Raw genomic sequence first — 12,060 nt, 5'->3', positions numbered from 1 at the left:
TTTTATCACTATAATTTATGAAAATTCCTTATATGTAAGGTATGAGGTATGAAATGGTTAAAAGTGTTGAAAATTGAAGTAAGAACAAACCAAACACCAGAGGCCATTTGCAGAACGTTTTTGGTATATTTTTTAATAAATTAACGTTCATCCAAAATACAGTGCCAAAGGAAAAATGATGCAGCCAAACATGCTAGTAAGGTTTGTCATGAAGCACCTGTGCTCATGTTTAAAGATGTTTTAGAAGGAAGACCCCCCACCCACCATGTTATCGAGCTCTCTCCTCTCTCAGCCAATCAGCAGCAAGATTTCTCAGTACTCATCCAGAAAAAATGTAATCTGATAAGAAGATGAAGATCTACAGACAATCACACTACAGTAATGTCAGGTATTAAATAATAAAAAAGAAAGACACTAATACAAAATAGACCTGGTTACGCCCACCCATCGCTTCCACACTAAACAGCCGTTTTAAACATATGAAAAATATAGTTTTTATATATTTATATAATTCAGCAGCTTAGAAATAAAAAAATGCATGAGCCCAGAACCTGTTTGTTTTTTACTGCGAGTGGAGTTTTGTTTGTTGCAGAGAAAGAAACAGAGACAGACTGAGGTGTGAACTGCTGGTTGTGTGGAAGACCTGTGTGCAGCAGACGTGACGTAATGAGGGGCGGGGTCAGTTGGGTGGAGGGGGCGGAGCCTCAAGCGGCGGAGGCGGGGCTACGAGTGGCTGGACCTGCAGCCACCCGGTCTTTAACTTCTTCCACCTGCCGCTCGGTTTTTCCGCTCGGTCCTCCGGAAAAGACCCGCTCCGTCTGCGAGGCCTATTAAAGAAATGCATGATCCCATTTTTTTAAAGGAATACTCCGCTAAAAATCAAAGTTCAAACATTGTGGGACGCTTCCCAAAAAGTGAGTTTTCTAGATACATTTTCTTTACTAATTTTTGTTATTCTGTGCTGTTTCCGGCCAAAAAATAAAAAAGGAGGATGATTTATGACTATCCGTGAGTTTAAGGAAATGCATGATCCCATTTACGACTTTAATGGAGTATACGATTTTAATATTGGTCTACTGTAGGGAAATGTGGTTTTATGACTCCAGTAACTACTACCAATGGCAATTAGCTTTTTAGCTAATTCAGGCATATTTACATATATGCTGGTTGCTTAGTCAATATGGTTTAATCAGGGTTTATTCATGACACAAAAACCAAAATACGTGAAAAATTAATCTACGAATAATTGAAATTTCGAGATTTGAGCATGTTTATGAATTAAAAAAAAAACTCATATAAACTAATATGCAATGTTTTAAGATCGTGGGCATGAAATGGTTGAAAACGGAAGTTTAAATGGACGAAATGGCGACGGATGACGAACAGCTTCATACGTTTAGTTGTTCCTTCACCGACGTTTTTCAGGAGCCAAATAGAGTCGTTTATTTTCGACTTCAGTTCAGTTCGCCTCTATATAGAAAGCTGACGGTTTAAAGTAATTTTTTAAAGTCGTAGTTTGCTCTATTTTTGCTTTGGCCGATTGTCAAATGACCCAACAACGGACAATAACCGTAGCTAAAGCTAATATTAGCCAAAGGTGTTCAAACTGACGTCACCAAAATGAAACAAATGAAATGTAGTTTCCAAAACACAAACCAAATTAAATTTTACATCAGATTTGAGTATTCTGGTGACTTTTCTTCACATTTCAAACTGTAGTTTATTGGGAAATTTTAGATTTTACGTGTTTAGCGCCGCCGGAGGTTAGAAAAACTGAAACTGCAACCTGGTTGGTGAAAACTATTGAAGGCATCAACTTTAATTAGCCCAGCTACTTTTATAATACAAAATAATCATCAGTAGACATGGAAGGCAGTGAAAGTCTATCCAATATTGCATGCAAGCAGTTTTTTGCGATTCAGTACATTTGGCTTCATTCTGGAGATGAATAAAGTTTCCATCTTTATTTAATGTTTAAAAATGAATTACAAAAAAAGGGAATAACTGAAATAAAAAGGTAGACGTGTGAAATTGTTTCTTTACGAGCACGAAATGAAAGCCGGAGGTTTGATACATAAATGGGGAATATCTGTTAATGCATTCCTTTAAAGATGGATCATAAACTATGTTTACAGAAAACCCTGCAGCACATTTTCCTCCTTTATGTGTTCCAGTTCTTAGGGGGGAAAATTAAACAAGTGAGAAGGCAACATGAGGACACGATCCAGCCCAGAGCTGAAAAACCACCCAGTTCATTCCCTTTGAGCCCAGCTGTTCCACTTTTATCGTTTTCCGAACTTTATTTTATTAAAGCTGCATAAATATTTATCAAAACCCAAGTGTTCCAACAAGAAGGTGCTGAAATATCTTCAAATTCAACATCCAGTTGCAGTGATCTTTGATTTTCTGCGGAGTATTTCTTTAGCAGAGAGGAGAGATTTTGGTACAGTTTCCGTTAACCAGAAGGTTTACCAGTTAAGTGCATCATCATCATCACAAAATTAGTTTGAGATTATCACATTGTAGAAACAGTATGACCGACATAATATCTAACAGATGTCACCACTGAAAGTAAAACAGAACCAAAAGGAGAATGGGTTTATGTTCGAGGGGAATCGAGTCCGGCGGACCCTCCGCACTTTTCACGCCAACGCTACAGCCCCCCCCTTCCTCAATGTTCCTTCACCGTGTCATGGAGGGGGGGGAGGTAGAAGCTATACGTGGGGGAGGGTCACCAGCTCTCCGTCCACCTCGAACTCCTCACCGCCGTCAGGGGAGAAGAGGTACGTCGGCGGTTTCCACGGAGACTCCTCCAAGCAGGAAGGGTAAAGTTTCCCTACGGCGCAGCGGAAGTCCTTCCCCAGATCCCAGAGGACACGTTCGGACACGGGCTGCCGCAGGAACCAGCGGTCCAGCTCTGTGTCGTACTGGTAGATGGCGTACTTGGCACGCTCGTTCATGTGGGTCTCCCTCATGAAGATGCAGAGCGAGTTGAGCAGCACCACGGCGCGCACGCACGGGTCCGAGTAGCGCTTGGCTGGGATGTTGGCGGCCAGGCGCCACTCGTTCTTGTTGACGTCGTAGATCTCCACGGTGACCGAGGAGCCGTCGATGGTGCTGGTCGGCATGCGGATGCCGGAGTTGCTGACCACGTGGAGGCCGCCGATGTAAAAGATGAGGTCGCCGAAGGCGGCGGCAGAGGCGAAGCAGCGGCTGGTTTTGCGCATGGCCATCTCCACCCAGGCATCAGCGCGGGGGAAGTAGCAGTACATCAGGTCGTGCGTCATCACGTAGATGCAGTCGTGCGCCACAACCGAGGTGCTCCAGTTCCAGGCGAAGGGCAGCGGGCTCATCATAGTCCACTCGTCCTTCTCGCAGTCGTAGCGCTCCACCGTGCGCTTGTTCAGCTCCCCGCCCACGTTGTCGCCGCCGATTGCATAGATGTAGCCGTCGCAGTAGACCAGTGACGGCTTGATGCGGGCGCACAGCATGGGGGTCTTTGGCACCCAGGCGTTCTGCTGCGCATCGAACCAGAAGAAGCTGTCGACCGAGCGGAACACGGCCTGCAGCTTCCCGCTCCTGCCGTGGTTGGCGATTGAGTTTTTGAGGGGGATCTGACCGCCGGCGATGTAGACGTCGTTGTCCGGGGTAACAAGGGTCCCGACCTTCTGCAGGTCTCCTGGCGGGTTACACAGCTTGTACACCTTCTCCGCCTGCGGGCTGTAACACACTATCGTTGTAGGTGCCGACGTCGACGTGACGTAGGTCTCGCCTTGGGTCTCCGACATGGCCTCCATGAAGATCAGCATCTCCTCCTTAGTCATGCCCAGGCGAGGCTTGAAGAACTTGGGCATGGACTTGTAGAGGCCCTGCACCACCACCGACTTATCGTTGGGCGGCAGACCCTGGAACCAGGCGCGCTGGGTCACCTCCGACAGCGCGTCGATGCGGATCTGGCTCAGCACGGAGGACAGGTGCTGCGAGCGTGCCTCCATGTTGAACTCTAACCACAACATGGCCGCCTCGCGCACCGTCTCCTCCTTCTCCACGTTGAGGTTGTCGCTGCTCAGGATGTCGATGAGCAGCTCATGGGAGAGCTGCAGGAAGGCCTCCTGTCGGTAAACTCTGGGGAACTTGTGCTCCACCATGCGCTTGGCGCTCTGCTTTAGCTCGCTGCAGCTGAAGAGGTCGCCGATGCTCAGCATGCGGACGCAGTTCTCAGCGTTGATCTTCTTCACCAGGTAGTCTCTGCACTGCAGCAAGACATCTTCCACCTGAACGAGACAAACGCATCACAAATCTGTCCAGCACTTCCATAAGGTAACATCACACACACTCTGCAAAAACACAAAATCTTACCGAGCATTGTTGGTTTAGTTTCTTGTGTAAATACCTGAGTACACTTGAAATAAGATAAAACTACCTTACAGATAATCTTTCATCAAGAAACAGGAGCTTGTTTTAAGTCAGTAATTCCTTAATATTGATGAGGAAGTACTAGTACCACTGGCAGATTATTTCATTTAAAACAAAATATCTTGTTAAAGTGAAATAATTTGCCACTGAAACAAGTATTTTTTCATTAATACTGGTAAGATTTTTTTTGCAGTGCAAGACATTTAATACCAAAAACTATTAGACACATGAAACACTGATAAGTTTTTCACCCCAGTTAAAAATAAATCATAAGACTTATTATAGCTAAACATCTTGACACCATAACACTTAAAGATGAACATTAATATCCAGAACTAAACTGGATTTTGACTACACCATTCTCTTGATTGGCAACGTTCATGAAAAATTCCCTCTGGGGTTCCTCAAGGTTGAGTAATCAGTCCCTTGTTGATCATTTTGTTACATGACAGCCAAATTATGGAGGGTTCAAGTTTGTGTTTGTACCTCAACAAAATGCTAAGATACTTTATCGAGGGACTGAGACGTACCTGTAGGAAGCAGGCGGTCTCGTAGAGCGGCTCCACTGTGCTGTCGCTGATGGCCAGGTGGCCCGTGTAGGCGTAGGCGATGATGATCTTCAGCGTGGCGGGGTCCACGTTCCTCAGGTGGACGTGGGTCTGCTTGCTCTCGCTGAGGCCGCTCATGAACATCGCTCTGCAGTGGAGACACCAGCAGTGAGCAGTGGTGGGCAACATGGACTTATAATAATAGCATCACAAAATATTGTGATAAGACAATAAGAACCATTTCCTTCTTTTTTAGATAGCTGTATGACTGAGTCCAAGGCACACAAATGCTGCTCTTGAAAAACATTCCCATTTGCGATAAGTTTCACAAATCACAAAAAAGTGTGATTTGTTTTACTACACTGCACAAAAATCACTAAAATCCAGCCAGTCCAAAAGAACAAAAAACATAAGACATGGGTAGACAGGTGGCTGAGGATGGACCCCTTTCAATGAAACAATACGTTTAGTCACCCTAAGTTGTGCTAATAGCACTTAGCATTCATCAAGACTCATTGGTGGAATCGAGTGTTGCGCAACACAAATAATTGTCTGTCTGGAACCCAGTGCGCTAAACAGTACAGCTCAATTTAACAAAACTTCAAGGCAGATAACTCACCTCTAGGAATTTTAATAGAGGGACTAGAATCAGCCACATTCCTAAATAACTGCATCAAGATTTTTCTAATCTTTACTGCCTTCTCTGTCATTTTTCTCATACATGTCAAATTAAAATCATAATAAAGTGCAAGAAACTGGGAGACTGGACCAAGTCAGAACAGATGTTTCTGTTCGGGTCTCCAAACATGTTGGCTGTTTCACAACCCAGCGTTGTTCTTTTAAAAACACAGAGCCTCTTACTGACAGCTGGAAGCTCGCCAACGCTCCCAGCCGGAGCCTGGGTACCTGGAAGTGGCCGCTGCTGGAGTCCAAACACCGCCGTGCTGCCCGTGTTATTCTACACCAGCGTCCACACTGCGAGTTACGTAACCCTAACAACCAGGAAGCTACTGAGCCTCGACAGTTTAAATAAAAACAGCACCTTTCCCAACTACTGGGATGTTTTTGAAACGACTCTGAAGTGGAAGATGCAGTCCTGATGTTTTGAAAACCACCGAAATAATTGTAAAGGAATGCCAGGATTCACCATCTCCTTCAACATTTCTCATAGAAAACAGAAGCATTTTCTGATTTTAGGGGATTCCTGATGCACCAACCAACACATCTGTGATCAGGTCAGAGGAAAATCTATTCCTGATCAGCTATTTTTACCCCAGCTGTGATGTAATCTTTAGCATGTCTATAACCTATAAATTAACAAGTTAGCTTCTTCATTTTTATTTTTTGTTGATTTCACAAGTTGCTTTTACTGAAGGAATCCTCCATCAGGAGCCAGATTAAAACCCAGAATAAGGGATGGACTGGTTGCCATAGAGACAGCCGACAATGCGAGAGATTAAAGGACAAAAGAATGGACAGACGGAGGGACAGTTGGACATTCAGATGGAAGGACGAACAGATTGGATGACAAATAGATGGATGGATGGTTGAACTTCAACAGATGGACGGACAGACAGGCGAATAAAATGTTGGTTGGATGAACAGATGGACAGATGAACAGCCGGATGGATATTCTTCATACTGAAAGTGGATCCGGTTATAAATCCTGAATCAGAAATCATTTTCCAAACTTCCTGACCACAAAGTTGCCATGTTGAAACCCCAGCAGCCAATCAAAAGGCTCCTGCTCCTCCTCCTCAGGATGAAGACCAGATAGACCTGCTGTTGGGATAAAACCATCCGCCTTCTGGTGGGAAGCATGATGTCAACCAGCTGCTGCATGATTGTTCATTTCATCCAGAGAACAGACTCATCTGGAAAACATTTCACCAGTTTCTGCCTCCAAACTGAACATTTAAGGTTCACCTTTACCAACAGATTAAATAAAATCCAGAAAAACATCAACACTCAACTCAAATTATCAGGGATTTCATTGCTTTTTGTTACCAAAAAGAAGAAGAAGAAATGTGCTTTTTGAACAATACGGACGAGGGTTTTTTTTGGGTGTGTTGGCCTCAGCAGGGGCTAAACCTGCCAGGCTGTATTACGCAAGCCTGCAGAATTACCCCTTTTACCCCCTCCATCTCTTAACAAGAGCTACGTGACCAGACTCTCCCTCCCTCCGCCTCCGCTCTGCGGTCCGGCTGCTCCCCCTGAAGCCAGGCGTGGAGGATGGAGAGGAAGCAGGAGGAGTTCGGCGGAAACGCAGCGACACCTCCGCACCCCGAGGGGGAAACACTCTGTTCGCACCAGACAGGCAACGCGTGGGGGAGGGGGAATGATGCAGCAGATTTCCAGCCGAAACATACAGACTGCTGCATCTCATTATGCAACGCTGAGCGCATGAAAGAGGAAAACGTCTGGTAGCAATTACTTCATTTTTTTCCCTGAATCTACCAGGAACTGGTTGGAGAACAAGAGCTGGAGCTCTAGTTCTGCAGCCACAGCGCGGCCGGGGGCTCATTGGTGGACCTCCATATCATTCTGTTTGGCCCCTGAGCTCAAGTTGACAGTAGCTACGTTTACAAATTTACGCAAAACTTTGTTGATATTCCTATAAAGTTGGAAAAAAAAAAAAATTTAGAAATTGCTGTCTTTCCATTAAAGTGACAGGTTTTGTGTTTTCCAGGCACAAAGCGCCATTTTATTGCTTAAAGTAACTGTGTGACCTTCAGTTCAGCTGTTTTAGTGCCTTGAAATTGGGCCTCTGTCTCTTTAAAAACTCTTGCTTTTTCTAAAAAAAAAAAAAAAAAAAAAAACTGCCTTCAGGAAGTCATCACAACATGGCTACATTATTAACCCTTTAACACTTTTACCAGCATTTCGATCGTATAATGAGCTCAGACAGGTGTTTACTAATTGCAGCTGGCTAGTCTGAAGGAGCTGAGTGGGGAAGGGCTGCTCTGTGAGGTGGAAACTTGTCAGCTTGGAAACTGCAGCTCAGAGGAGGAGCTGCGGCTCGAAGGCGGAGCTGCAGCTCAGAGGCGGAGCCAGGTCCACCCAGGCGTTTTGCACAGCTGCATGGTTGCCATATTGTGACCTTCCTGTACTGTTGTATCCAGTCTGTATGATAATGCTCAATTACCTCTGTTGTTTTGAGAAACTGTTTTTGTTATTTTGGTTTATTCAACTTTTAATTTTGTTTTTCATTTCTCCAACTTCAAATGGTTGTAGCCCCTAAAATGAGCTTATAGTTTTATGCATAAATAAGCTTGTTCAAATTGATTTTCAAAGTGGATAATCTCCATAAAAATATTTTGATTTCCCCCAGAAATCTGGCTAAGCGCTGTGGTAGGGCAGTGGGGATGTTCATCATTTGCTCCACTGTGTTTTAGTGTTAAAAAATGTCAAGTTGACAGGAAATTTTATAAATAAAAACAGCAATGAAAATACAGAAGTGGACAAAATAAAACTACCGTTTCTGTAGGCCTGTCACAGAAAGACTTTTCTGGACGATAAATTGTCCCAGAAGTTATTGCGATAAATGTTTTTTTAACACCATTTTCAAGTAATATTATGGTAATGGCATAACGACACAAAAACACATCCTGAAAGATCAATAAACTTTAAATTACAAAGAATATTTAACAGTGTAAATATTCAAAATGAATAAAGAAAACAGAAAAAAAAGGCAGAGACAGAGGCCCAGTTTCAAAACGCTTAGCCTGGCAGGGGCAAGTAAAGCCTGGTGGCCTGCCAGGCTGATAATACTCTGGAGGAAACCCTGGTAACGGTTAAACAAAGCAGCCTGCTCACCTGAAATAGGAGCTACACGTGGCCAGGACCATCTTGTGACACGGGAACTCCGCGTCCTCCACCAGCAGCACCACATCCGTCAGAAGCTTCTGCTCGTAGAAGAACTTGAGCTGCTCCAGCAGCGAGACGGCGTAGTCCGTGTTGACCGGCCTGCGCTCACTCAGACCCGACATGGTTGCATCCCAGGAATCGCGCCCCAGCTTTGAAAACTCGTGCGGCCGGCAGAACCGGACTCAAACCAACCAGGAGAAATTTGAAAAGGGGGAGTTTATTCTCTGGCCCTCCACACCTCCGCCGGAACAGGTGGAGGTGTCAGACGGTGGCGGTGGTGGGGGGGTGGGGCGGTCTCAGGAGTCCACAGGAAGTGGGGGATGCAGGGTGAGGACGGGGTTTCCCCTCCGAGGGTCAGCGGTCATTGGATGTCATGCGGCGAGGCATGGAGGAGAATCGGAGGTAGAGAGGGCGACTCCGCTGCAGCGCCGTCGCATCAAGGGCCGCTGGAAAACAGTGTTTTGTTTTTAATTTTGATCAGAAATTTTTATTATTATAATGCACTATAAAAATACAAAATCCTACCAAGTATGCTTGGTCTATTTTCTAGTACAAATACCCCATTACATTAAAATAAGACAGTAACTTATAAGTAGCTTTTCAGCAGGATATAGAAGCTCATTGCAAGTCAATAACTCCTTAAAATTTATGAAAAACTGCTTGTTCCACTGGTTTCATTTATAACATGACATGGGAAAAATGACTGATAAGTGAAAATAATCTGCCAATGGAACAAATACAATGTTAAGGACTTATTAACTTAAAACCAGCCCCTCCGTCTTGGACATCTGGAGTCTTTTCCTCCTTTGCACATTTTGTTTTGTTTATGTTCACCTAATCCTAATACTTGATTTATTTATATCACAATAAAAAAAAATTAAATAAAAAGGAGGCATGCAACCAAATATATACAACTTGTCCTTCACTACATTGAAATAAAAGGTAAGGTAATTTTACTTATATGGCACATTTTCAGCAAAGGCAAATCAAAGTGCTTAAAGAGGAAGTTAACTGCTTTGTTTTTACACACACACACACACACACACACACACACACACACACACACACACACACACACACACACACACACACACACACACACACACACACACACACACACGTTGGGAAGATGGAGCTGTCCAATACAAAACATTTTGTCCTGGTGACATGGCTTCAAAATAAATATCATCTTTTTCCTTTGATTTCTTGGCTTGAAAAAAAATTTAATCAGATATTTCTCCCCCACTTTCTTCTCTAGACAGAAATTACAAATGACAGAATAGTTTCAAAACGTGACTCATCTCAATCATCCCTTCTGTGTACAATGAAATATTAGAGCCAGGCAACAAAAGTATTTATTTAATTACAAGAATATAGTTAGCAAAATAAAAACAATTACCAGAAAAAATGTCTTAAAATTATGAGGAAAAAGTCTTGGATAATTATTTTTTGTGTTAGAGTTATCACAAAATTATTATTATTATCTAATAAAGAAAATAAGGTCATAAATCCCAGGAAACTGTAAAATTGGTATTATCCAGAAAAAGCCTGATTGGCGCAACTCTAGGTGTTTTCAATGGTTAATATTCTTTTTTGCAGTTTTAAAAATTATTGTTGGGTTTCAGTTTGAAAATTGCAGTTCATAAACAAGTCAAACATTAAATGATGTCAAAAACAGCATAAACATTTCATATTTAATACAAATCAGTTCTGCCCAAATTTCTAACTATTCTGGTTTCCATCCACATCTCTAATATGGCAACACAAAGAATATTGTTCTCAGATTACAAAGAGTGTTTTAAAGAATCTGGCTTTAATATTACACAACTTAGATCAGGTTTTGCTAGTTTAATTATTACAGGTTTTTAAGCAATCCTATCCAAGTTTATTAAAAATAAAACATCATGCTCCAATACCATTCCTAAGCAAAATGAAGGTTTCATATTATAATCTTCATTAAAATTGTTCGAAATGATGCAGCTGCCAAGGTCAGCATCACTCCCAGCTAACTAGCCGGTTTATTTTGATCTAGAGGCTGACATTTTGCGAAGCTGTACCGTTAACATGTTCTGTTAGCGCAAAGCTAATTAGCTGCGTTAGCACGTTATCGCCACAGGAACAACCCATTTGAGTGGCTTCATTCTGGCCTGGATAAAACAAAAAGATGTGATCAGATTGGCCCAGCCTCTATAGCGGAGTTTCTGGTTATCCGAGAGGAAAATAAAACTATCAGAACTGAACCAGCGGCTCTAGCCTGATTCACAGCATGTTAGCATTAGCATGGTAGCTTTAGCTTTCCCCACTCTGCACAGTTCCGGCCCAGTTTAACGGGGCACCCGCTGTGGAACACTGTCTGGTTGTTAGCGAGGAAGGAGTCAGATACCACCATCCCAGCTTTGGTGTTGTGACAGAAGATTCTGGTGTCAAAAAACATGAAGGGAAACCAGACAGCATCAGCTAAGCTAATAACGGCCAGAGCTACACATCCCCTCTTCCGTAAAACACCTCCGACAAGGGAAAAAAATACTACATTCCTTACTTTGATTGTCGGCGAGATCCACTCACTGAATCGTCCTGATGTTTTTCCGTCGGTATGAAGAGTAAACTGGACCCTTGAGGCCGAACTGAGACGATAAAGACTGTTATGAGTCGGCGCCGAGCAGCGGACAAACCTCTTAGCGTATCAAAGGCGCCTCTACAGAGCAGAGGCCAACTGAGGATACTGCACTCAAACCCAGTGACCTGCCTGTTTTATAGAGAAATAACGCCCTCTGCTGGACAGACAATAAAGTAACAACGGTAGAATGGGGACATGGCGCCCTCTGCTGGATATATTGTGATACCACAGTAGTGAAAGACAGTAAAAAGTTCTTCGTGACAAAGAAATAGTTTTTTTTAAAGCTGGACTTCTACAAGAAACAATTTGAATAAAAAAAAATATATTAAGGGTACAAAAATGCACATTGCGTCATAATTATATGCATAAAAATAATTTAAGTAGATATAAACATTGGAAATCTATTTGCCTCTGTTAAAATTGGTAAAAAAACCAAAACAAAAAAAAAACAAAGCATTAACATCTATTCAAAATTCATCAAATTTAAGGTAGATCAAGTAAACACATAAAATATACTTTTTTATTGACAATTAAAAAGTAACAATGTTTTAAGGTGGTGGAAATTTTTAAGAAAAAAATAGTCATAAAGGGTTTGTTTTCAGAAGAAGGTAC

The 12,060-nt window shown here is 42.8% G+C and overlaps 1 protein-coding gene across 1 annotated transcript; it reads right to left on the bottom strand.

Moving 5' to 3' along the window:
• Positions 1-106: 106 nt before the first annotated feature.
• Positions 107-11,635, bottom strand: kbtbd2 (kelch repeat and BTB (POZ) domain containing 2). Its single transcript, XM_015013408.2, has 4 exons — positions 11,371-11,635; positions 8,781-9,277; positions 4,947-5,112; positions 107-4,274 (listed from the first exon to the last, which is right to left on the bottom strand). Exons 2-4 carry the CDS (start codon positions 8,951-8,953, stop codon positions 2,715-2,717), a joined length of 1,899 nt encoding a protein of 632 aa, XP_014868894.1. The 5' UTR covers positions 8,954-9,277; positions 11,371-11,635; the 3' UTR covers positions 107-2,714.
• Between the last annotated feature and the right edge of the window lie 425 nt (positions 11,636-12,060).

The sequence above is a fragment of the Poecilia mexicana genome, unplaced genomic scaffold (assembly GCF_051168715.1).
Source record: "Poecilia mexicana isolate PSO_F unplaced genomic scaffold, ASM5116871v1 scaffold_20, whole genome shotgun sequence".
In the NCBI taxonomy this organism is placed as follows: Eukaryota; Metazoa; Chordata; class Actinopteri; order Cyprinodontiformes; family Poeciliidae; genus Poecilia; species Poecilia mexicana.
This window is presented reverse-complemented; position numbering and strand designations above follow the sequence as displayed.